The sequence below is a fragment of the Anopheles gambiae genome, chromosome 2 (genome assembly GCF_943734735.2).
Source record: "Anopheles gambiae chromosome 2, idAnoGambNW_F1_1, whole genome shotgun sequence".
Lineage (NCBI taxonomy): Eukaryota > Metazoa > Arthropoda > Insecta > Diptera > Culicidae > Anopheles > Anopheles gambiae.
Window position 1 is genome coordinate 103,546,473 of NC_064601.1, and position 24,762 is coordinate 103,571,234.

The following is a 24,762-nucleotide window of genomic DNA, read 5'->3' on the forward strand; positions in this document are numbered from 1 at the left end:
CATTCATAAATATTTAACCAATTCCGTAATTGAACCCTTCCTACAGCCGATGCGACATAGACACTGGCTCATCATTTGCAAGCATCCCTAGCAGATGATTGGCAAGGGTATCCAACAGCGCCCGAAACCAGATCAGTGGGATGAGCAAACGGAACATCCTTCGAACATCGATTACCGTCCATCACAAGCACGACCACAACATCTCATCTTCCTTTAAACATTCTACAGCATCCCGACGCTGTCCGCCACAAATCCGGTACTGCTCCTGATGATGCTCCCTCCTGTATCCTTGAGCCGTCCTTTAAGACTGTTTTCCACATCCGTCTTTCATGCTTTTCCTTCACTCCTTGCTCATCACTCTCTCCGTCGTTGTTGCTCCTCGGTGTCTAAACTATCGGTCCTTGCTCCAGTTTTTCGCAGCCATATCTACCATACAGATGCTGTTGTTTGTTCGATTTCAGGACGCAGATATCCTGTCTCACATTGCTCCCTCATTCGCATACCCCACCTACTGCTCACCCATCTACGGTGGTATCTTGATTTCCGATATCTTCTTTCCCTTTTAGCCCGTCTGCTTGCTGCTAAAATTTCTTTCGTCACCGTTCTTCGCCCACTGGAATGCTCTTTCATTCCATCAAATGGAGTGAACTTTTACTTGTCACGCTCTCGCCGCTCTCGCTTCTCGTTATCAGTTTGTAGTCCTTAAAATGTGATAATGCATGGTTGAGCGCCCACGTGCCTAATGGTTCAACAGTGCGTTGCCAGGGCAACCAGGCACAGTCGGCATCAAATTATTAATTTCTAGAGCGGGATTAGACGTTACATTCAGCCAAAATTACCATCTATAATGATGCTAACCAAATAAATGTTTTGTTAAATATTTTAAAATCGCATGAAAAAAACCTTAATTTCATTGTGCAGTTTACAATTATTATTTTTAAATCCCACACCTTGATGGAAAAATTTGTCCACCACTGTACTCATGCAAAGGAGGCTGTGTCTAGTGAGGCGACTGGAAATTCCTCGCATGCATCGCACCGACAAGCCCTCTGTCCGTACCGTTGTTAACCCCCCAGCAGCGATGGAGCAAGACGTAAAAACTGTCCCACCAGTGCCAGTGATGGTGGGGAGAACACAACAGGGTGGCGTCTTTCGGTGTTCCCCCAGAGCCAGACCAAACCATGCAGCAGTGAGTGTGCTGTTTGGTAGTGTTCACCATTCACCGTTTGCACGTCATCGCGCTCGGTCGGTTGTTGGGTAACTTTCACTCCGTGCCACACAGTAGAGCACCTCGATCGTGGTGGGGTGGTGTGTTGTTTTGTGCGTGATTTTGTAACCTGTGTGCGTCGGCTACGTCATGTAATAATGATATACAGTTTCTGTCGCTTGCAAAGCTCCATTCCATTCTGTAAACTGTGATACATTTTAGCAAGTTTAGCTCACTACTTACTTGACACAAAACTGCGCAACGGCATGAGCAGCTTAGACTTGGAGTGATTCGTGTTTGTGCGTGCTTGTTTGTGTTTGATTACGTACGCAGCTTCTAAGACAACCGGCTTGTTATCAGTTTGTGAAGGAAAAAAAACACACACACGATTAAAGAATTAAAATTCTACAGCAGCAACAATGTTCACCGGCAGCGGAATGTGGTGTCTACGATTCGTTTCCTGCCTTCTAGTGACCTTCACAGTATTGCCAATGCAACAGGTAGGAATCGTGTGCCGATTGATTGTTTGGTGGGAGATGTCAGCCAAGCCTGTCCGTTGCTCACAGTGTGCCATGAGATCCGTTTCACTTTCAACACATGGTAGCTAACGCGAACGGATGAAATCAACTGTGACCGCTATCAATAAAAATGAAATGCTTTGTTGTTATTAGACTTTTCTACTTCAACATTTTGAGGCTTTTGCCGTTTAGATTAAATTAACATACGGCAAAAGCCTTACATTGTTTAAACCTAAATGAAAAGCCAGGCCAAGTCTCTTGCCAAATTTGAACATGGCGGTGAAAAGCGATGACGCTAAATCTCGCAATCTCGTATCTTATGATTATATAAAATATTTAAAATAAACAAATATAATGATAATACTTCAATAACATATAAAATAGTACAGAATTTACAATCTACTTCAAGCTTAAAATGTAGTAAACCCACTTTAAACTAATCATATTACAGAATACATTTTATTCCCTTTCACTTGATTCGCACAAGAAAAAAGGACACTACCGGTGAAGCTTTTGCCTGGAGCTGATAAGCACATACGCAAACGTTTTTGTGCAGCAGCCCACCCACACACGTAGCAGCACGAGCATACATTATCATTAAGGCTCCCCGTTGGGGGTGGTTTTGTTTTGCTGCAGGGTATGCTTTTAACTGTATTGGATGAAAACAGTCCTTCCTCCTGGCAACCGGATCGATCCTTTTGACTTGTTTTTGCAGCAATAGTAAAACAAGTTGCTGTCTCATATTTTAACAGCTTTTAAAAGTTTATGTATTCAAAATAAGGATTAAAATAAATCATTCTAGCGTTTTAAAGAAATAAATATTTTAATTTTCTATCACAAGTGAAAGCAGAATCATGATGCAATTTCCTGCTGCTGAGCGAATGATTAGCATAGAATGCAAACGAAAATATGCAAATCCCCTCCCCCATTGCATCCAATTGTTTGGCACATGAATGTACCAAGTGCCGAGTTCAATGTACTTTCAACCGAGCGGTACCATATTGTTATGGTGCAACAAGTTGTCCATTAAATGCATGCACGTTTCCCGTCTATAATACATTCTACGAACAGTAGTAAGAGTAAATACATTTTACTCTTGCTAAATGTGAACCTATCTCTAATTTTCTTGTAATTATTTTGTTTTTTTTTTTTGTTGTAACTCTTCGTTTTCCCTACTTAACAGGCCACGGCCCAGCTTACGCTCGAGCAGATGCGAATAGTGTCGACCCGTACGAACGAATCGCACTTCGACAGCATGCTCAAAAGCATCCTCAAGCCACGAATCGTTGGCACCGCCACACACAGCGAGGTCAAGCGGAGCATCATCAAGGAGCTGAAAACGCTCGGTTTCACCGTCGAGCTGGACGAGTTCAACCAGAAGGCACCGCACTTTGGCATGCTCAAGTTTACCAACATCGTGGCCAAGCTAAATCCGGCGGCCGACAAATACCTTGCCCTGGCCTGTCACTACGATAGCAAATACTTCCGCGAGCACGCGTTCGTCGGTGCGGTCGATTCGGCCGTTCCCTGTGCGATGATGCTGAATCTGGCCAAAACGACCGAATCCGCGCTGAAGCTGTTGCGCAACAATACGGACCTCAGCCTGATGCTGCTGTTCTTCGATGGTGAGGAAGCGTTCCGGAAATGGTCCGCTACGGATTCACTGTACGGCTCGAAGCATTTGGCGACCAAGTGGACCACGGCACCGTACGTGTCAAAAGCGCTGGGAAAATCGATGCGCGAGATTGATCGCGTACAGCTGCTCGTCCTGCTCGATCTGATCGGCAGTGAGGATCCCAAGTTCTACAACTTCTTCCCCAACACACGTAACTACCACCGGCGGTTGAGCAAAATCGAAAACAGCCTGCGTGAGAATAAGCTGCTGGTGAAGGATCCCAAGAGTGGACCCATGTTTCTCGATCAAACCCTGTACAATCGGATTGAGGACGATCATTTGCCGTTCTTGAAGAGAAGTAAGTTTAAACTCTACAGATCTTCTTCAGAGCTTTTTAAAACATTCAAAATTACTGCCCCTCTCTTCCAGATATTCCAGTGCTACATTTGATTCCAGTCCCGTTCCCGAAACATTGGCACAAGCCGGAAGACAACGAAGCCAACCTCAGTCGACCGACTATCAAGAACATCAACGCCGTGTTGCGGATATTTATGCTGGAGCATTTAACGTTCTGCAATAGCAAATATGGACGCCCTGTGCAGACTTGCTTGCAGTAAAACGATTGCGGTGGTAATTATTGCAGCAATCGCATGCACATACTAAGAATTTGATCTCAGCGTGTCTTTTGGCGTGTATTGCTTAACACGGTTACACCTTATGTGAATTTAAAAAAAAAGTTACAGATTTCTATTGTGTGCATTCTGCGCATGAAGTCGCACCACTGTTTTGTTTGTTTACGTACCATTTGATAGCTTTCATGAATGAAAAACAGTTATTTTTTAACTTTCGACGGTTATTTAATTTTAAATAAAGTAATTGTGTGTACGACTTTTTCAGACGATCTTACTGATCAATAGCAATCCGAAATAAAAAAAACACTTTATTCGTTCCCTATCCCCAGATCTTCATGCCGTCTTCATTTATCGGAGGACTACTAAAATTTGTAAGGATGAATGAACTTCACTAACATATGAGCATTTTAAGTCATAAACACAGAAATCTAAGAAGACCATAATCTCAGGGAACGGGTTAATGAGAGACTGGTTGGTAGACCTGCAAAAAAAAAAATCCGATCTAAGCATGGTTTGACATACCGATAGGCGATCACACTTTTGTTGGCGTTCCCCTCGACCGTTCATAGATCGGGCATTAAAGTTGGGATAAAGGATTTGGCTCACGTCCTTCCTACCCCGAATGGAACTCAAAGCACTCCTAAAATCACAGGAAATCTTGAATAATGTGAAAACAACCTGTTGTGAACAACTTGTTGTCAGTATCTTGTGGAGCATATCCTGAAGGATATAGGTTGTACCCAGGGCTTGATGAGGATGATGGGAAAACAATGTGTTACTAGGACAAGTCAGCGATTCGATGATATGTACATAAAAACGCTTGTTGATCTTCAATCCATTTCAATATTGAACATCACCCACCACTGCACATAAATTACTTAACTTAATATAAACAAAATTTACCTTTTTTAGCCTAGCTTTTGTTGCTCTACCAAAAACATACCTCATTTATCGCGGGCTATCGAATGTTCGCTGGATGTAAAGAATGTGTACCTGAAAAAAAGTGTCTTTATCACCCATTTGCAAACAAGCTTGAATCACCTTATCATACTGAACGGATTCTACAAACACTTGATTAAAATGGAGTTGTGCAAAGCTCTCGAATTTACTACATTTCCAAAATCGGCACCACTCTGAAAGCAGTTGAAAGTGTGTGTGTGCGTTGCTTTACTTTGAAGTATTCAATTCTCTCCTGTAAATACACACTGACATTTCAACATTTCAAAATCAAAACAGCAGTTTTCCAAAACATTCAATTTTCACAAATAATTATGATATTTTCTATTAAATTATACTATACAAGGCAAATAAATTAAATTAAAATGCTTGTCATCACATACAGAATGATTATCATTACAAACCAACAGCCGCTGGTTCCTGTATTCGATTGTAGAAGGCTATTGTGTTGCATCTCACATCAGCTGAGCTGAAAAACAAAGCGAAGAAGAACATCTAGAAGCAAGACTGTTTTGCTGTGTGACGGACGCGCGCGCGCGCGTTTTTTAAGTTTATCTTGTTTACTTATTTTTACTGTGAAATAATACCATTAGTATGCATTTAGCTTGTCCTATTTGTTCGGATTTATTTGTACCTTCGGCCGAAGTAGACATAACACCATGTGGCCACATGTTTCACCACCTGTGCCTGCTGCAATGGCTGGAACGGTAAGACACAAATCACAAGCTGCTCTGCCTCAGACCGGTGTTTTCTAAATCCAAACAATTACTTGTAGCTCCAAAACCTGCCCCCAATGCCGCAATCGTTGCACCGAAGCAAGGCTGGTCAAAGTGTACTTCAACGTGACGACGAGCCTCGACACCACCGAGGACAATGCTGCACTGTTGGAAAAGTTGGACAATCTTACGCTGAAGGTGCGCGAGCAGCAAAAACAGCTGAAAACGTTTGAGGAAAAAGTGACGGAACATAAGGGGGAGCAGAAAAAGATGAGGAAAACATTGCTGGGCCTGGAGGAGGAGTTGCGCACCAAGAACACGGCCCTGTTTGCGCTCAAGCACGAGACGGATATGTTGAGGGGCGATCGGAAAATGTTGGGCAAGGTGCAGGAAGAGCTGGAGAGCGTGAAAACGAAGCTACAATCGTACGCGGTGGTAAAGCAAGCGATAGAAGCGACCGCACAAGAGGTGGAACAGATGCTGACCAGCGATATGAGCCGCCAGGCGGTGATCGCACTGGCCACCGCACTGAAACGTGAGCTACAGGCGCAAGAGATCAAGCGGAAGGAGCAATCCGACCGGCTGAAGCGTCTGCAGAACGAGCTTGTCGAGGAGCGGAGAAAGCGAAAAACGCTCGAAGACAACCTGTCCACGTGCGACAGTGAAATCTACCGGCTGGAGCAACTGCTGAAGCAGAAGGCAAAGGAAGCGTCCACCAACACGTCGACCGAGGAGAGCATCGGTTCTCCGGACGGTTGCGTACCGAACACGCCCGATCAGCGGCCAACCGTCGGCCGGAAGCGTCCGATGCAGGATCTCAACAGCAGCACGCCCTTGTCGGAGAAGGTGCGAAAAATAGTCAACTCTAACTCACCGTACCTGCGCGTAAAGACGAGCAGCATCGGGCTGGCGCCACTCATGCGCGGAGGCTTAAGTGCTAACCCCCAGTCCGCGGCCAGTATCGCTGCGGAGCCAAAGCCAAAGCCGGGCGTAAGTCTGTCCTCCAAATATTCCATCTTTTCCAATCCCAGGCTAACGGCAACGGTGTCCGGGTTTACCACGAAGCCCACCGTCTCCCGGCCCGTACAAAACGAAAACCACAGCGAAAGGAAGGAGCAGGAAGAGGCTGAAAGCACAGAACCGCTGGCAGGACCACGCTACAAGTTGACTTCCGCCACCGTTACTGCCCGGCTGAAGTCGGGCAAGCTTACCAGACATCCTTCTACGGTGAGCAGCAGCGTCAAGACGGGTGATTTAAACGCAATATTCGATCTAGATGTAGATGATATCATAGAGTGAGAGGAGTAGCTGATACTCTACCAGCCTCTATCGCCGGGCGGGTTTTGCTGCGAGTCATTTGGAATAAACTATTTGTTATACTTTTAACGTAGCTTTTTTATTCACCCACAATCGCACGGTTCACATGTCGCGAGCACGGTTATGGAATATATGTACGGAATGCACGGCACCGTACTGTAGGGGGGAAGGTGTTTACAGCTTCACCGGGGCGGGCTGTCCGGCGTACTTTGCCTTACGCTCCTCAGCGCGCTTCAGCGACTCCTCGTGCGAAACGTTACCCTTCTTCGAGTACCGCAGGTTGCGCAGGAACTTCTGGCACATCTGTTATGTGGATGGAAGGAAATAAACAATGCCAATTAGACACCGAGGCGAATCATTTCGCTAGATCTTCCGGGGCAAGGAGGCTACTTACACCGCGCTTGGACTCATTACGCTTGCGCTTGGGCTTCTTGATACCGTTCTTGTGAGCCTTTTGGTCTGCAATGGAACAGAAACAGCAACAGGAAATTAGTATTACAGAAAGGTAAGTGGCACCTCTATTTGGACCACTGCCGACAAGGGCACCGAACATCCGGCAGCATTGCACTCACTCTGATTGTGATTGGTGTGATTCTTGGACTTGGCCATCTTGGCTGACTTTTCGCTTACAGCTATAAAGAAACAACGAACTATTAGTGAACAATTCGCCGAAGCATTAAAAGCATTGAGAAACACACCTGAATCAGAAAATTCTTTTTGATGATACCAAAAACAACCTTCCAAGCGAAAGTTGGCAACCGGAAAGAGAACAGAATTGCTTTGACATTTGGGATTTCTGCTCACGGAAGCAGAACTGTCAATCGGCGCGTCAAAAACTGGTATAAAAAGAGGTTACGCTCATCTTTGCTCGCTTGGATGACAATTTTTAATCATTTTTTAATTTGCTCTAAGTAAGAAAAATCTGCAAATTGAGTTCTTAAACGATAAACAATAATAAATTGTTGCTGGTTTTGCTATGAATACAAGCGTTTGGTTCTTTCTATTTTAAAATATCATTCAACCAAGTAAACGTTTGTACACCACGCGATCATCGCAACATCATTGCAGACTCATGTGTTCTGTCTCCTTCGAGAACTGTCAAGACGACAAGACAAGAAAAAAAATACACGAAACGTCGAAAAAAGAAAGGCAAAAATTATCCACGACGTTTGCTCAGCTTGGAGAAGGGTTTTCTCGAAAGGAAAAGATACAACAATCCACTGGCGGAAGGTGAAACGTTGCCAAAAGACGACTTTCTAAGCGCTTTTGCACGATGGAGGACGATTGGGGTAAGTGGTGATCGGTGCAACCCAAGTGAACCACATCTTCCATGGATTCCGGTGCATTCGCTAGTGCCACGGTGACACGGTGTGATAATACACCAGGACATTCCGACCCGTGGGACGGAAGCAGTGTTTGAAAATGGGGCACCACACGTCCACACAGTGCACACCAGACACAATGCGCTGTGCACTGTGGGTGGAAGGACTATAAATAATTTAGCTCTCGCTAACGTAACACGGTTTACGATGCATCTTTGCAGAAGCACTGGCCGAACAGAAGGGCGAGCAGCTGTTTGCCAAGGCCGACGTGAACAAGTGGGCTGGCGAGGACGAGGACGATGTAAAGGTATGTGCCGATCGGGCGGGAGGGAACGTGCCTGCGTGTGTACACAAGCACTGCTGGTTTGGAGGGTAGAAAGTGGTGGTTTGGGAATGTGTTCCAGTTGCAGAGTCTGTGTGTGTGTGGTTGGAGTCAACGACGTGATTACCCCCACCCGTAGCAAAAACTGCACAACAGCGCACGTCAGCAGCGACGAATGCATTGCGGGAAATCTGCCCGCCTGCAGATTTTACTAAAGGTTACTTTTTTTCTGTGCAATTTGTCTTACAGGACAACTGGGAGGATGACGACGAGGAGGAGGAGAAAAAGGATGCACCCAAACAGGAAGATACACCTACGAAAAATGCCAAACCTAAGAAAGCTGCCCAACAGAAGGTTCCAGAAAACGCAACTCCCGCTCCATTCAAATTCCTCTAACCGGTTATGTTGTGTGTGCGTGTGTTGCTTTGTTTTGCTTTTAGAAACTCAAAAAAGAGGACCTGGAACGACTCCAGCGGGAGGAGGAAGAGTTTGCGAACATGACGCCGGAACAGCAACTGGCCGAAAAGCGAAGGCTGCAGAAGCTGCAGGAAGAAAATGACCTGAAAACGGCCATGGAAACGCTAGGCATCACGCCAATGTCCACGGGCAACGGTATCGATGGAATGCATCCGACCACGAAGGAGGAGTTTACCGAACTGGCCGAAGCGATAAGCAAAAAGCTGGCCAACTACCGAGCGAGTACGGAATATCAAGGCTTTTTGGAAGAGCTTTTGCTGAAACTGTTTGCCAGCCGTAAGTATTGCCCGTGGTGGCATCTCTAGCGTGGTAACAATCTTACCCGTATGCTTTCTCACCCGCAGTGTCGTCCAATAACATTCGGAAAGCTAAAACCACCCTAGACAACTTGTACTTGGAAAAGCAGAAGGTCGAGAAAGGTGACAAGCCAAAGAAGACCAAAGGCATCAAGGTGAAAGCGAAGCTGCGTGTCGAGGGTGAAAATGTGAGTATAAAAGTATAGTAGAGCACGGAAACGCTGGGACCAATATGCTAAATTCAACTGTTTGTTCTTTCACCTCCTTTTCTAAGACTACTTTGAACGAGTATGAAACCAAGTATGATGATTACGACGATTACGATGATTTTATGTAACGGTCCATGCTGGTGCACATGTCGGTTGGAACCAACAGCATCAATGTCGTCCATGTCGTCATCGTCAGAATCAAACAACCATCGCCATCATCATCGCCGCTTAGCCAGAACCAGCGGGAGGGGGAGCAGTGTCTTGCAAGAAGTTGATCACCGTCTCGAGCAGACCGTGGTGTGGTGCTGGCCTGGCATTACAGGATAGGAGAAATTTAAAATGCACACACACACACATACACGCGCGCGCACACATATTCAATATTATAAAGGATAATGTAGGATGTATAGAAGGACTATTTACTTTAGCTCTGTGTGAGTGCGTGTGTGTGCGTGGGTAGGTGTTTGTGTGGGTACGTATCCTCAATGTTAATCGATACACAGTTTTGTTACATTTCAACTCGTTTTTGATAACTACTACTACTACTCGATACTACTACTAGCATGACAGTCTTAGAAAGTCGGAGTCAGAGCCCCGAACACGAGGGAGGTGTGTAGGATAGAGAATGGGAGTGTGCGTGTGCACGCATAAAAGCATAATAAAGAGGAAGCAGGAAGTGTGCATACCAACATAACTGATAACAGTCACCAGCTACCAGGATTTAAACAACAACAAAAACTCTTACCTTCACGTTTGGCAATTACTCTGTAGTAGGTTCGTTCTAGAGAAGCGTATAAAAAGGGTTCCCCCCCACACACACACATTCTTAGGACATATATACCACAATAAATCTTCGAGAGCAATGCAGAAATCGAGAGACGACCAATTTGACTGTAAATAAAACGGTGGAGATTGCGAGCGGACAACAGTTCGATTGTTGCATCCTTTTCTAATTGCTGGTTGATGACCTTTTATCGTTACTTTCCAGGGGCATGAGGGGAACATGCAGGACGATGAGAGAACAGATTTTCATAATTATAATACATCCTTAAAATCCTTAAATCATGAAATTATATATAATTGAGTGCATCCTCAATGTACTTCCTACGGATCGGCAGGATCGATATTGGCCCCTGACCATGTGGTCCTTAATTTTCCAGCCAAAACAAGCGCGCGCAGTAGCTTCCCAATGCGGAAGTAATGCTACGCACGCACAAACACAGCCACATGTGGTTCTCCCATGCGCCATCGCTGTGCGTATATCCGTAGCAATCAAAACAATCAGGCGCTAGCGTGCCCCGTATAATGTTTATGGTTTCTTATCAGGGAGAGATTTGCGCCTTTTACGTCGCTTGTGGTTAACCGCATTTCCGACTGCCCGATAGAACTGCAGCCCACTTTCTTTTGGCCAGCGACGAAGCGGTAATGGGAAAAGAACGCTGCTGAACTATTTTTAGCATTATTGATTGCCGGGTGTACATAACCTCCATTTGCAAGTTGACAGATGGTGCGCTGTTCCGAAGCACAATGCGGGGAGCCTGCAATGGAACGATTTATTGCATTTTCCGCCATTCAGCTCTTTATTTCTATTTGTTTTACGTTTATTATATGCATTTGTTCGGTAATGTTTCAGATGCACATACGCAGAGGCGTCTCAATTGTTACCAAAGTGCGCTTCATCTGGCTCATCACATAACCTAACTTTTCCGCGCAATTTGGATTCCGCCCATTTGTTTCATACTTTGCTGCACCTTTGTGCAATGAAACAGAATCCAAAAAGTCCATCATTTCTCGCATTTGTAGCCGTGCGCAACAAAGCATTTGATATCTGTGTAAATAACAAGCGTTCCGTACCTGTTCAAATAAAAAGTTTCACTTGTTTGCTAATTGGATGATGCGCTGTGGGTTGCTGGTTTGCTTTGCCTTCGCAAACAAGGTTCACTAGAAGTTCAAGGTCCAACGAAATCCGTTTCTCATTATACACACATTGTGGAAAGGAAATGAAATTCTCAATGCCGTTACAGTAAACCTACCTCAAAGCACGCGTGCGTCACATGACGGACGGAGGAGATGGTTCAATTAGTTTTTAATTCTTAAAATGTCACCATACTTTCGAACATACATTTTTCTCGGCCGCGGAAACTGGTCCGCACAACTTGGTTGTTCAACAAAAGAAAGCAATTCCATACACCACCATGGGTTTGTAGAAGAGACACTATCCAAAAAATATAAGCTGGCGTAATGCATGTCGGGGCTAGGGGGGGGGGGGGTGCTAGCTAAGAGAATGCCCACACAGAGACACACACACGCACACCCCTGCGAAGATGGTTCCGGCGGAACTGCGGCAAGCCGAATTGCACCGTAAAATTGTGATGAGTGTGGGCGCGGGAGGGGCGAAGGGTAGCAGAGTTTGATGCTCGCGCTATTGAGCGAAAGGTGTGTAATGCGTTTTGTTTACCGCACGTACGTCGTTCGGCTTGCCATTTCCAATAGGTTTGGGTGCTTGTTTCCGGTGGCACCGCACACCCGCGAAAAGAAACAAAACGGGGGTTAAACTCTAGCATGGGGGTTGTTGTATTACTTGTAAGAGCAGAGCCTTTTTAGTGTGTTTGTGTGTGTGTGTGAGTGCGTGTGTGTTTTAGTTTGTGTACTTAGGAAGATGCGGGAACCTCTGGCGCCTTCGAGCTGGCAGCGGCCGCCTCTTTCGTCTCCGCCTCCTTCTTCGACACCTCCTCAAAGTTCTCGGTGAGCTCCGGCACGTCGTCATCCTCTTCGGCGGCGGCCGCCGTCGCCAGCTTCTTCAGCTGGTTCAGACCCTCCGGCCCGAGCTGGGAGATGATGTTGGGCAGCATTTCCGTGATCATTTTCGTTTCGCTGTGGCCGGTGATGGCGAACGTGTTGGTGCCCAGCGAAGCCTGTGTCTTTGGGTTGTTGAAGTGGATCACCGAGCCGTCGTTTTTGATCATGTTCACCTCCTCGATGCCGGGGATCGTGTTGACTCCGAGCTTCTTCAGCGACAGCTGCAGCTTCTTGTCGTCGACGGCCGAGCTCGTGTGGACGATCTTCTTCTTGCGGCGGGGCATGCCCTTGCCGCCGATGCGCACCTCGCTCTGCATTTTCTTCAGCTTTTCCGGATTCATCCTGCTTCGGTCACACTTGCTGGCGCGTCGCTTTTACACTGCAATCGGGTCGGAAAAAGGGGGGCGAAACAACAATTAACCAATGAAATTTACACTTTGGTGCCGGAGCTACAGAAACGCACATGTGAAAATTGAGGCAATCGCCGTAGAAAGAATCCCCACAGTAGACAAATGAAAAATTTGACACCGTCAGACGTTACCTTTGACAGTCAGACGTTTGCCAGTGACAGTCGGTGCTGCTTCCCGCAGACGTTAGAACTTTTCTTATTTTCTGTTTCCTTTCTTTCCTATAAATTTCATTTAATTCCTGGTTTTAGTTCCACAAAACTCATAAATATATTAAGGAATAAAATATAATCTAAGTTGTTCATCGGCTGGTTATTAAAACCACTTTCGAGACAATAAAAAACCAACGGGAACGACCCTACAACTGTCACTGGGCAGCACCATTTGAATCTTGATCGAGTTTCCGTTTCATCGTGTATTATTTGCCATTTCATCGAATCTGTCAAACCTGCACCATTAGCATTTGTTTTTCTTGTGTCGCTGCGGGTAGGAAAACTTTCGTTTCGTTGCAGGTAAGTCGTTTTCTGTGTGAATTTTATTTACATTCGGTGCGTGTTTCCACCGTTTCGCGCGGATAAGTGTGCCCCCCGCAAAGAAGTGTCTTGGCGATTCCACTGCGCCTTCCAGAATATTCGTTGCTGCCCATCCGCCTTCAGGTAGCAAATCCAGATTCTAGTGCCATTTTTGACGACGTCATTGCGCAGAAAGTTCGACGGAGGCCACAGCGAAAGCCTGTTTTGTGGCTGGTGTTGTAATAACGCGGGTCTTCGGGAGGGTTCGGTCTGGAGGGGGCACGAAAGCCTGCTATCTACCACTCGAGCGTACCACGGGTCGGGGCTGATTGCGTGATAACGAGGGCTTTGTGCGATCGCTTTCTAAACACTACTGCTGCATCATCCTCTCGCTTTACCCGCTCTGTATCGTTCTGTGTTCCCGCTCGTTTGCAGCTAACTTCGCGTGAGTCATCATGGATGCGGAAAAATCAAGTAGCAGCTCCTTCGAAGATTTGTCGAATCTAAACGAGCAGGAGCGTGCCGAGCTAGCCTCATCGGTGCCAGCTCCCGCAGAAGCAAACGAACAGCCGTCTACATCCGACCAAACCGACAAACCCGAGAGTGAAGCAAAAGCAACGGAGGAAAGCGAATCCGAATGTATGGACATCCTGGGCAATGGGACGCTGCTGAAGAAGGTGCTGAAAAAGGGCCGATCGGAGCTGCGGCCCGAAAGCAAAGATCTGGTAACCGTCAGCTACACTGGGCGGCTCGAGGATGGTACGGTGGTCGAGGAGCAAAGCAATGCTGTGGTGCAAATTGACGATGTGGAGGTAAGTACGAACAATATTACCATTTATCGCATTGCCATTAATTCCCACCCACAATCGTCCCCACTGGGCAGGTGGTGCAAGGATTAGATATGGCGCTTAAGCTCATGAACGAGGGCGAGGTGGCGGAAGTGATCGTAAATCCGCGCTTCGCATACGGCGAGCTGGGGGTGAAGGATCCGACCGAGCAGGATCCGGTGATACGGACCGTGCCACCGAACGCGACCATCACCTACACGGTCGAGCTGGTGTCGATGCGGGAGGAAAGCGACATCGAGGCGCGAACGTACGCGTCGCGCAAGGAAATCGGTAACAGGAAGCGATTGCGCGGCAACTTCTGGATGAAGCGCCAGGAGTATAACTTGGCCATACAGAGCTATCGCCGGGCGCTCGAGTATCTGGACGATACGGTCAGCGCCGGTGGCATGATGGAATCCGGCTCGGCAGGCTCGGTTGAGGTAAGGCAAGGGCGAAGGGAAAGCAGAAACAAAAAGTGCATAGTGCGCTCTTGTTTTCCGCTTATCGCTAAATGCCCGCACGTACTGGAAGGGGGCGCAACTAATTTCTCTACCCGGGTTTTCCTTATCAGTTGTCCACCGCGGAGCTGCAGGATTTGCTGGAAGATCGTATGAAAGTGTACAATAACCTCGCGCTGGCTCAGCTTAAAATATCGGCCCACGAAGCGGCCCTGAAGTCGGTGGACCATGTGCTTAAGTGTCAACCGAACAACGCCAAGGCCCTGTACCGCAAGGGCAAGGTATGTGTAGTGCTCTAGGCAATAGTTAAACAACAATTTTCATTTCATTTGATCTTTCTCTTTCGCAATATAGATTTTAGACGCAAAGGGCGACACTGCTGGTGCTATTACGCTTCTGCAGAAAGCGGCAACGATCGATGTTGACGATAAGCTAATACAATCCGTAAGTGAAACGAGCGAAAGTTGCCCACATGACTCCTGCTTGATGAGGGTAATTTTATCTTTTCTCTCCTAATAAATTGATAGGAATTATCCAAACTGATCCTGAAATCAAAGCGTGAGGCTCGCAACGAGCGCGACCTGTACCAGAAGATGCTGGGCCAGGCGCAGAAGCTCGAACAAAAGACAAAGGCTCCGCCAGCCGCCCAAACCACTGAATCGTCCAAGGTAAAGCTGTAAAGGTTAAACCGAGTTCAAAGAGAGAATTCTAGAAAAGGGGCGCCATCTTAACGTTCGGTTGCTTTTACTCTTCCTCAGATCATGATGTGGGGCTACCTCGTGGGTACGATCCTGATCGGCGTGGTCGGTGTTGCAATGTACCGGTATAATAATCCGTAAAGCGAAGCGCGCCTCTCGACCACGTGCGTCGCTTCTCTGCTGAAAAGCGCCTGCGCAATTTTATCCACAAAACTACACCGATGCATTAAACTTATCGAATAGTGTGCGGAACTGCCGATACTGCGGATCTGCGTTTATCGATCGAATGGACAACTAGCGAGCTAGGTAGATTAGCTGAACCGGGGAAGAGAAAAATCACACACCCACACAAACAAACCAACACACACACAATGTATGGTGCATCTTTTTGTACTGGCAACGAAGCGTAATAGAGGTGGAGGAGGAGGAAAAGAGATATTTACTGCAGTTCTAATGGAACGGGAAAGAGGTGGTGCATAAAAAAGGGTGCAAGTACACATTGCAATTGCAAACTGTGAACCTTTTCATTCGATTCTGGTGTGGGTATGGCTTGCTTACCGAAGGGGCACACTAGCAGCAGCGGTTCGAGTTTTAAAATCATCCTTTAATCCTGCCTGGTGCACCAATACCCGTACTATGCTGGGTATATGCTTTTGGCTACCTGGAAAAAGGATACAACTTATCCTCGAGACACAACAGGGACACTTACCGGCTAGGGGAAGGACGGGAATGTTTCCGTTTGTTTATTAAGCATAATCCTCTGGTACGACCGAGTAAAGCCATAATGCTTGTAGACCATTATTTGGGTTACACTTGCAGCAGTGCGCTAGTACAGATAGTGTGCAATAATACGGTCGCTTTCGTGCCGTTCATCCCGGTCATCTTCAATGGTTTTAAACAAATAGGGCCGCGTGCCTAGAGTTCCGCGCAGCAAGAAATACGGACAAAAAAGGCGAAACGATGTTGTTTCTTCCATTTAAACTCTTCCCCAAAAGACACGTGGCTTTCGCGCGGGAAAGCGATTCGAAACAGAGAGAGAGAGATAGGACGTAGGACAACATCATTCCAACGTGGGCATCCTGCATTTACGGAACAACGGCGGAACGGTGGAGGGAAGGGGGTCTCTTTTTTTGTACGTTCTATAAAATTAGCAATCGATTTTCCGGTATCATTATACTCTCCCTTAACATGAGAACGTAGGGTTTAAACATGCGTAAGAATGGTTTTTTTCGTGAGCAATTTTTGTTAGTGTTTTTTTTTTGTTTTCTATCAGTAAATTATGCAATCCAATGTATACATAAAGAAAAGGGTGTTATACGTGTCTCTCCTTTTGCGCGATGAATGTGCACAGGAATTGAAATGATGGACAACACACACACAAGCGGTAATTTCAAACAACTAAGTAGAACATCATTTTTATTAGACCACAGCAGCACTTCCTCCTTATTGCAACGCAAAAGTCGTCCAGTTTTCACCGTCCTTCGAGAGCTGCTTGTTTTCCGGTCCGAGCACCGACTTCCCAACCACCTTCACCGCGCCCGGCTTCAGATAGTGCTCGTTGACCTCCAGCAGCAGGTCCTTGCCGACGTCCAGCACGGCCGCACGGTGCTGCCCGAACAGCTCGTCCGAAATGCCCTGCCGGAACAGATCCATGCCCCGGTCGAGCGGCGCAATCGGCACGTCCAGCTGCTGCAGCACGCCCAGCTTCGCCTCGAACAGCGTCTGCTCGTCCATCTGAGGCACGGTGCGCACGTTCCACCCGTACGCCTCATCGAACACGTCCAGCGTGGTGCGCGAGTTCGGATCGCGGTAGCTGTAGAAGTTGAACAGCCCGTCCGACGTGATCTTCGCACCCGCACCGTACGCGCCGTTCTGTTCGCGCACCACCGGCAGCAGATACTTGGCTGACAGGTACTTCGCGAGCACCTTCAGCGGCGCATAGTGGCGATGGGTGTACGGGACGGCCACGATCGACTTGGCGCAGTAGTTGACGGGAATGTTCATGACCGTGTGGCGGCAGGCACCCGCCGGCGTCGTCGCCAGCGGCTCCGAAACGTTCCAAACCCTCGCCTGCGTACTGCGCACGGGAATGCTGTCGATGAACTTGCCGTAGTGCTGCACCGTTTGCTGCTCCGAGGTGGGCGTAAAGTTAAGTGCGCAGCGCATTCCCGACTCCTCGAACAGCTTCGCAATCGAGCGGCATTTGTCCAGAATTTCCTCTGCCGAATGGCGCTGGGCCAGATCCTTCATGAAGGCGAGATGCTCGATGCCCATCAGTCGCTCCCTTAGCCGGCCCGCCTCCGTTACCAAACCGTTCGCATTCTGCATCGCGTACATGTGCCCGGACTGGGCGATACCGACCGACATCTCGGACAGGTAGTTTTCCAGCAGCATCTCAAACCGCTTAACGTCGTTCAGCTCGAGCTCGTTGAAAATGCGCCTAAAGATGTCGAACATGTCCGGCACGTTCTTGTCCAGCGCGTACGTGCCGAGGTACAGCCCGAACTCGTACTGCTGCATGTTGTGCACGTTCTCCACCAGATGCGTGGAGAAGCCAATTCCCGACGTTTTGGAGCTGATCAGCTGATCAAACGCCCGGTAATCAATGCCCTTGGTTCCGAACTGTGTCACGATCGTGTTGAACAGTGGCAGAAGCAGCTTTTGCTCCGTACTTAACCCATTGACGTCCAGGATGGCCCGGAAGTACACGACGCCGTTCGTGTCTACGCGGCACAGTTGCGTCGGAACGTTCGTTACCAGCCGCTGCTCGACGTTGGTTTCCGGTAGCTTTTTCTCGATCTCGTTCAGCTTCAGACAGGGCAGAACGTCCGTGTTGGGATGCGCCTTCTGCGATTCGGACAGTTCGATCCCTTCCCGGTAGATACGTTCCCGGTCCGATTCGTTCAACTGCGTTACTTTCGCTTCCAGGTTCTTGCGTTCCGCTTCCAAAAACTGCTTCTCGTAGTTTTCGTCCGGCGACATCGTCATCGTCAGTCGATGCTTGTTGTTGCGGAAGTAGTACTCCACCTTGTTCTGCAGGTATTTCGGATTGTTGGCCATGTTTTCCCTCAGCTTGGCCACGGATTCGCTTACGTTCATGGCGCGTATCAAATCACCGTCGTGGTTCCACAGCGGCGTCAGGTTGAACAGCAGACCCAGCCCGAACCGGCTGGTCTGGTGCTTCATCGTCAGCTCGATGCTGTGCAGCACGCTTTCGATGTGGGCCGGCTCGAACCCCTTCGCGATGACTTCCTCCACCGTGCGGTCGAAGATTTGCGCCACCCGGTCAAAGTCCTCCACGGCCAGATCCTGCAGCCCGACCACAAACATCGTATCGCGGATGTGCGAATCGAACCCGGTCAGCTGGTTGTAGCCGCCGGAAATGTTCGGCTCGATCAGGTTCCTGTAGAAGAACGAGTTGGGCCCCTTCACCAGGAGCTCGGTCAGTATGTGCATCAGGAACGTTTCGTACACGTCGGTAATGTCCGTCATCAGGTACCCGATCGCGATCTGGTTCTGCTTCTCGAGCGGTGCGCCCATGTTGTCGTACCGGCAGCGCACGTGGTCCTTCTTCGCGCTCGTCCACCGCTTCTGCGGCGGTATCACGCTGTAGCGCGTGTCGATGCGCTCGAAATCCTGCAGATACTGCCCGTCCACGAACGCCATCGTTTTGTCCAGATCGAAGCAACCGTAGCTGAAAATGCGCGCATTGCTCGGATGGTAGTACTTGCGGTGGAAGTCCACCAGATCCTGATGCTTCAGCGACGGTATGTCCAGCGGATCGCCCCCCGACACGTACCCGTACGTATGGTCCGGCAGCAGCTTGTTGAAGAACTTCTGCCCAAACACGGCCGAATTTTCCGAAAATGCACCCTTCATCTCGTTGTACACGACGCCCTTGAACACGTACTCGGACTTGGGGTTTTGCAGCTCCGCGTGCTCCAACCGCCAGCCTTCCTGCAGGAAGTCGAGATACTTCAGGTTCGGCCGGAACGCCGCATCCATGTAGATCGCCTGCAGATTCCGGTAGTCGATCTCGTTCGTCGAGCTGAACGGGTACAGCGTGTAGTCGGGCCCGGTCATCGCGTTCATGAAGGTGGCCAAGCTGCGGTTCAGCATCTTGAAGAACGGATCGCGCACGGGAAACTTCTGCGACCCGCACAGCACATTGTGCTCGAGGATGTGGGGCAGCCCGGTCGAATCGAACGGCGTGGTGCGGAAGTTGATCGAAAACACGTTGTTCGTGTCCTGCCGGTCCACGTGCAGGTACTGCAGGCCCGTCTTTTCGTGCTGAAACATGTACGCCGTCATGTTGAAGTCCGCGATGTACTGGGCCTGGGTGCAGACGAACCCGTGGTACCGGCTGCCCGGACGGTACCGGTCGGATGCTTTGATGTTCGCGAGCACGACCGGATTTACTTTCGGTGCCGGTGTCGACGAATGCCAGCGGCGGCTGACGACGAATGGCCGCCTCAACGACGATGCCTGTCGCAGCATGGTGTAGGTGGTGCTGGATCGAAGTTTAAAGGAAAGAGTTATTTTTTGGAAGCTTTTAAGACTAATTGCAAGATTACTTACATTTTCTTTCGCACAACAACTACGACCAAGCACGGAGCAATTTCATAACAAGACTGGAGTGTTGCGACGATTTGACAGCTGATTTTGCGGACGCAAATGTCAAATGTTTTGGGCCACGATGTAGCCGGAGTAGTGATGGGTAAAGTTGCCAAAAAATCAGAGTCGACTCCGATCCGACTCCGATAATTTCGGAATCGATTCTGGAAGGTAGGTCATTATCCGGATTCGTCTGGAGGCATCCCGAGTTGTTCGGAGTCTTTGGGAGTCCGAGTCATCCAGAGTCGGCCGTAGTCGTCGGAGTCGTCGGAGTCGTCCGGAGTCGTCCAGAGGCATCCCGAGGTGTTTGGAGTCGTTTGCAGTCAACAGGAGCCGTCGGGTGTAATGTGCTTTTGATCAGGCATTTCATTTTGTTGTGTTTTTTGTCTTTCACTTTGCGCGTGCACTTCGTGTACAGGCCTTTGCTTCGAAGGCCGATTCCGGCCGACTCCAGATGACTTCGACTCCAAACGATTCTGGACGACTGCGAACGACTCCGGGCGACTCTGGGCGACTTCGAACGATTCCGGACGACTACGAACAACGGCGGACGACTCCGAACTACTCCGAACGACTCCGAACGACTCCGGACGATTCCGAAAGACTCCGGGTGACTCTGGACGACTCCGAAGTCTCCAACTCCAGGTGGAGTTTCTTCTTCTACTTCTTCTTCTTCTTTTGGCACAACAACCGTTATCGGTCAAGGCTTGAAACCACTAGTGGGTTTGGCTTTCAATGACTGACTGATTACATATACCAGGACTGATCACATACACAGCGGCGAATCAACGGCTCCGGACTAACAGTTTGTAGCGACCAGAGCGCCATCTGGTGCGCACACCTAGAACCACCGACAAACCGACGTGACACTGGCGTTACAAAAGTGTCCCACGCGAAAGTACTGTCATTTACCAGCGAGGCGAACACTTCTGTCAAAGTAAGCTCTGCTCACTGCTGCTTCGATGTAAACAACTTTTTTATATACAAATTGCGAAGGAAGTGTGAGGCAAGATTTTGTGAGAATTATTGGACAAAACACCCAGGAAAATCATTTTATAAGTTTCCAAATCAATGCAAAAGATGTGAGAAGTATATAAAACAATACGCATTGGAATTTGCGAAGAAAAACAAAAAGAGGATTTAGCAGTTTCTTCACTGTGTCAGTGTAGTAAGCGAATCGTTATAGAGATGGCGCTAGTGTTTAACGTATTTTCATTTGAAATAAGGAGACAACTTTTGAAACTCATTTTGTTCGAAGTGTCACGTCGGTTTGTCGGTGCTAGAACTACCGACCAAAATGTTTAACGGGCTAGTTAGGCAGGGACTGCACACAAAGCTAGAGCAGGACAAACAGTGGTAGCATGCTTCACCGCCGCTATAAAAACGGTGGCTTGCTCCATACACGCTCTCTCGCCCTAAACGTTTCAACACCGCCACACGCATATCCGTCCGGCTTAACCAACACAGTCTCTTCTCCGGCAACTCTCGATCGAGCAACAGCCAATTTTGCGTCTCTCCCGAATTCACAGTTCCGCGGCTTAGTGCTAATACCAATTACGAATAAATCGACTCTTGTAAACGTAGTTCGCAAGGCGTGTTGCGTGGCAATTCTTTAAAAAATTAGGGACAACATTTGTGGCGCCCCTAAAGGTTCAATAGAGACGGCATTGTATGTTAGCGCAAAAAAACGAATTTATCTTCTTGCAAGTGTGAAAGCTAACACCCGATGTGATTGCACCCAAGTGCCACAAATCCACTAAACGACCACTAAACGGCTTCTAAACGACTCAAGTTCTCTACCTAAACGGAATATAGAAAGACTTCGTTTAGCAGACGGCAAACGACTCATGCATTCTAAAAATAGCAAAAAAAGCTGATGGCGCTCTCTGTTGATGGGATACCCCCCAACCAGTTGAGCTTCCTCGCTTGGAGGGGAGCTTTCTCATCTCCTCTGTACTGTTGTATGGTTTCGCATTGAAGTTATGCATCGCTAGAACTAGAACGGCGATACGATTGTTTAAATACTAAACTCCAACGGAAACCACCAGCACTGAAGCAAGTGAGATTTGAGTAATGGTCGTTGGTGTTGATACCCACGTATCTGACCACACGACCATTCATATAGATTTTTGCTCAGAAAGTTATAAGGCTATATAGGTCATGATAAGATGAAACTTGTCGAAACACATTGCAAGAAAAGGATAGCAATATAATAATCAGTTTTAATACGCCATCTATTGATCAAACCAATGAAGCTGTGGAGCTTTCATTTTTTTTCTATGGATATTCAATTTTCCAGTCGTTTAAGCTTAATCTGTGGCGCTTGGGCAGTATTGACATGCATGACGTTGTGTAGCATTCGTTTGTCTCGTCTTTCTCAACAATGTTCAAAACTTATCGATTTGTTTCCTTTAAACATGACTTACTCGGCTATTTCCGGGATTTCTCGATTGAAACTTCATTGAAAAGGTTTAGGCTCCGGAGCCGTGGGTGTGGGGTCGGCTCCGGAGCCGTTGCAGTTGAGCCGGCTCCGAAATTGTCTGAAGCCGGTCGGAGCCGGCTCCGGCTTTGGAGTCGTTTTGCACCATCACTAGTTTCAAATTCTCTTGTTTTGAGTAGGAATGTGTCCCAAAACTGTCAGTGTGTGTGTCTGTTGTTTTGATCGTGCTTCTTTCTTTCTGTTCCGTCAACTCCGCAGACGGCGAAGAGTGAAAGTTTAGCAGGCCTTGTTTTTGCCAGCGAAATTGTATTTATTCACTGGTTTTAATTTTAAATTGGTCCATTGCCTGGTTCTTCTCAAATTTTATTACTTTACAAATACATTCATCGTGTTAAAGTTGAACAAAACAAGCACCGAAAACTCCCTTTCTGCAGTGTTCCATTTTGTGCGTGGGTTACACTGAGTCATTTCCAGTAGGTTTTCTTGCTTCAAAGACAAAGGTAAGCCAGCCGTTGGCAGTGCTCTTATTATTCCGTTTGTATTGCTCCACATTTATCTAATCTCTCTCTCCCCCATCGCCCCACAGTCCATCGCAATGGCCAAAGTGATCACGCAGGAAACGTTCGACGATGTGGTGAAGGAAAACATTGTCGAGTTTTCCATGTCGATCGAGGAGGCGAGAGAGGAAACGATCAAGCAGTTCGAGGCCCAAGGCATCCATCTGGGCAACATCATAAAGGATCTGAACGTGAACTCCAGCACGGGCGTGCCGTTGCTGAACGAAAGTGTGGACGAATTGAAGCGGTTGGCCGAAACGAACGATGCTGATACGGAGAAGATTTGTCAGCACTTGGCTGTGATTGTTGAGGAGTGCAAACAGGTAATGAATGGGTTGCGGAAGAAGCAAATCCAGGTGATCGTTTCGGCCAGGGTAACATTTCCTCCCTTTACTTGCAGAGCGTTCCCCATCGGGTGCTGGCAGCAAAACTGGGTGCTTACGAACACATCGTAAAACGACTGAACAGTGAGGAAAAACTGGATGAGGAGGTTTTGCTGAAGCTACTCACTGCGGCCAATGCGATTATCAACAAGCAGCCCGACGTGTTCTGCCACGAATCGTTGGCCGTCGCTTTGAAGCACTTAAAGACCGCCCCCGACGCGAAGGTTGCCTGTGAGCTGTTGAAGTGGCTGCAAAAGGCGTGCATCCTGCACGAAATGAACCGGCAGACGATAATGGAGGAAAATCTTACCATTCCGACGCTCAAGCCGTTTCTGGGGCGCAACGAGCCGGAAGTGATTCGCAATACCTGCGCACTGTTCCGGTACCTGATACTGGATGATGACATCCGAGTGGAGTTTGGCAAGGCGCACGAACATGCCCGCCAGCTGGCTGCGGAGGCGTTGACTGAAATCACCCAACTGCTTACTAGTCGGTGTTACTAATTGTTTGTTTTTCGTTACGAAATTAATGACTTCGCTTTATGGCTCAATTTCAGAGTTCAAATCCGATCCGGACACGCTCAGCGACCTGATGCTGACGATCGCCTCCCTGACGGTGCGCAACGAGCTCTGCCAGACGGTCGAGGAAGCCGGCGGGCTTAAGTTCATCCTGGACGCGATGGTTGAGTTCCCCGAGTCGATGAAAATTATTCGCGAAGCGTGCAAGCTTCTGAAAGCGCTGGCCGGCAACGATACGGTCAAGCAGCACATCGTGCAGTGTGGTGCGGCGCCGCTGCTCGAGTCCGCCCTGAACCGCCACAAGGACAATGAAACGTTCGCGCGGCACGCGTTGGCGTGCATTTCGACGCTGGCGCTGCGCGATCCGGCCAATAGCAGGGCGCTGTTCGAGACGGGCATCTCGGAGACGATCATTCAGACGATGAAAATTCATCCCACGAGCAAGATCATCCAGCGGAATGGGGCGTGGGCCGTGCGGAACATGGTTTCGCGATCGCGCGACCAGTGCGACACGTTCGTGGCGCAGGGGATTGAGGATGTGCTGAATCAGGCGCTGACGGATCATCCGAGCATTGCGCACGACGTAAAGTCGGCTCTGAGGGATCTCGGTTGCAAGGTGCACCTGAACGAGGAGTGGAAAGCAACGTCCGAGATTCAGATCAAGAACGACTAATGGGATGGCAATTTTGTTCGACATCATGTTTCATCACTCAACATATACACACACGTACTATGTACTCATGTAATATCGCAATCTAATCATCCGCACCGCCCGCACAGACAAAGCTTGTACTGCCGCCAATCAAAAGGTTAACGTTTTCTGTTTTTGAGAGTGTTGCACACACACATACATTTCGTACTAAAAATTATTTATAAAATTTAACCTCTCTCATAACAACGCATTATATACTTGTATACTAAAACAAATTCGATTGAGTTGTTGAAATAACGAAAGAAAATG

General features: G+C 48.1%; 7 protein-coding genes across 8 annotated transcripts; 4 read left to right on the plus strand and 3 right to left on the minus strand.

Annotated features, from left to right (window-relative positions):
* The first annotated feature begins 1,005 nt into the window (after positions 1-1,005).
* LOC1277195 (glutaminyl-peptide cyclotransferase) lies at positions 1,006-4,236 on the plus strand. The gene is made up of 3 exons (XM_061646023.1): positions 1,006-1,707; positions 2,909-3,698; positions 3,770-4,236. Exons 1-3 carry the CDS (start codon positions 1,627-1,629, stop codon positions 3,955-3,957), a joined length of 1,059 nt encoding a protein of 352 aa, XP_061502007.1. The 5' UTR covers positions 1,006-1,626; the 3' UTR covers positions 3,958-4,236.
* A 1,133-nt stretch (positions 4,237-5,369) lies between these two features.
* LOC1277198 (E3 ubiquitin-protein ligase trul-1) lies at positions 5,370-10,516 on the plus strand. Its single transcript, XM_061640531.1, has 8 exons — positions 5,370-5,636; positions 5,705-6,941; positions 8,200-8,251; positions 8,506-8,591; positions 8,856-8,960; positions 9,047-9,359; positions 9,428-9,567; positions 9,654-10,516. The coding sequence occupies exons 1-8, from the start codon at positions 5,524-5,526 to the stop codon at positions 9,714-9,716; spliced, it is 2,109 nt and encodes a 702-aa protein (XP_061496515.1). The 5' UTR covers positions 5,370-5,523; the 3' UTR covers positions 9,717-10,516.
* LOC1277197 (large ribosomal subunit protein eL29) lies at positions 7,016-7,784 on the minus strand. The gene is made up of 4 exons (XM_316641.4): positions 7,661-7,784; positions 7,535-7,594; positions 7,357-7,421; positions 7,016-7,265 (listed from the first exon to the last, which is right to left on the minus strand). Exons 2-4 carry the CDS (start codon positions 7,569-7,571, stop codon positions 7,137-7,139), a joined length of 231 nt encoding a protein of 76 aa, XP_316641.3. The 5' UTR covers positions 7,572-7,594; positions 7,661-7,784; the 3' UTR covers positions 7,016-7,136.
* Positions 10,517-11,606: 1,090 nt separating the features above from the next.
* On the minus strand, positions 11,607-12,967 carry LOC1277199 (transcription factor BTF3 homolog 4). The gene is made up of 2 exons (XM_316643.5): positions 12,851-12,967; positions 11,607-12,766 (listed from the first exon to the last, which is right to left on the minus strand). Exon 2 carries the CDS (start codon positions 12,726-12,728, stop codon positions 12,240-12,242), a length of 489 nt encoding a protein of 162 aa, XP_316643.3. The 5' UTR covers positions 12,729-12,766; positions 12,851-12,967; the 3' UTR covers positions 11,607-12,239.
* Positions 12,968-13,200: 233 nt separating this feature from the next.
* On the plus strand, positions 13,201-16,596 carry LOC1277201 (peptidyl-prolyl cis-trans isomerase FKBP8). 2 transcript variants are annotated; one of them, XM_316645.5, is made up of 7 exons: positions 13,201-13,306; positions 13,742-14,118; positions 14,190-14,573; positions 14,705-14,872; positions 14,946-15,035; positions 15,119-15,259; positions 15,350-16,596. In XM_316645.5, exons 2-7 carry the CDS (start codon positions 13,762-13,764, stop codon positions 15,428-15,430), a joined length of 1,221 nt encoding a protein of 406 aa, XP_316645.4. In that variant the 5' UTR covers positions 13,201-13,306; positions 13,742-13,761; the 3' UTR covers positions 15,431-16,596. The 2 variants fall into 2 exon arrangements, with proteins under 2 accessions (XP_316645.4, XP_061502115.1); XM_061646131.1 differs by having other exon boundaries at positions 13,284-13,450.
* Positions 16,597-16,677: 81 nt separating this feature from the next.
* On the minus strand, positions 16,678-19,983 carry LOC1277202 (presequence protease, mitochondrial). The gene is made up of 2 exons (XM_316646.5): positions 19,868-19,983; positions 16,678-19,799 (listed from the first exon to the last, which is right to left on the minus strand). Exon 2 carries the CDS (start codon positions 19,784-19,786, stop codon positions 16,733-16,735), a length of 3,054 nt encoding a protein of 1,017 aa, XP_316646.5. The 5' UTR covers positions 19,787-19,799; positions 19,868-19,983; the 3' UTR covers positions 16,678-16,732.
* A 2,419-nt stretch (positions 19,984-22,402) lies between these two features.
* LOC1277204 (armadillo repeat-containing protein 6 homolog) lies at positions 22,403-24,728 on the plus strand. The gene is made up of 4 exons (XM_316648.5): positions 22,403-22,843; positions 22,930-23,223; positions 23,301-23,772; positions 23,840-24,728. Exons 2-4 carry the CDS (start codon positions 22,939-22,941, stop codon positions 24,472-24,474), a joined length of 1,392 nt encoding a protein of 463 aa, XP_316648.4. The 5' UTR covers positions 22,403-22,843; positions 22,930-22,938; the 3' UTR covers positions 24,475-24,728.
* Positions 24,729-24,762: the final 34 nt, after the last annotated feature.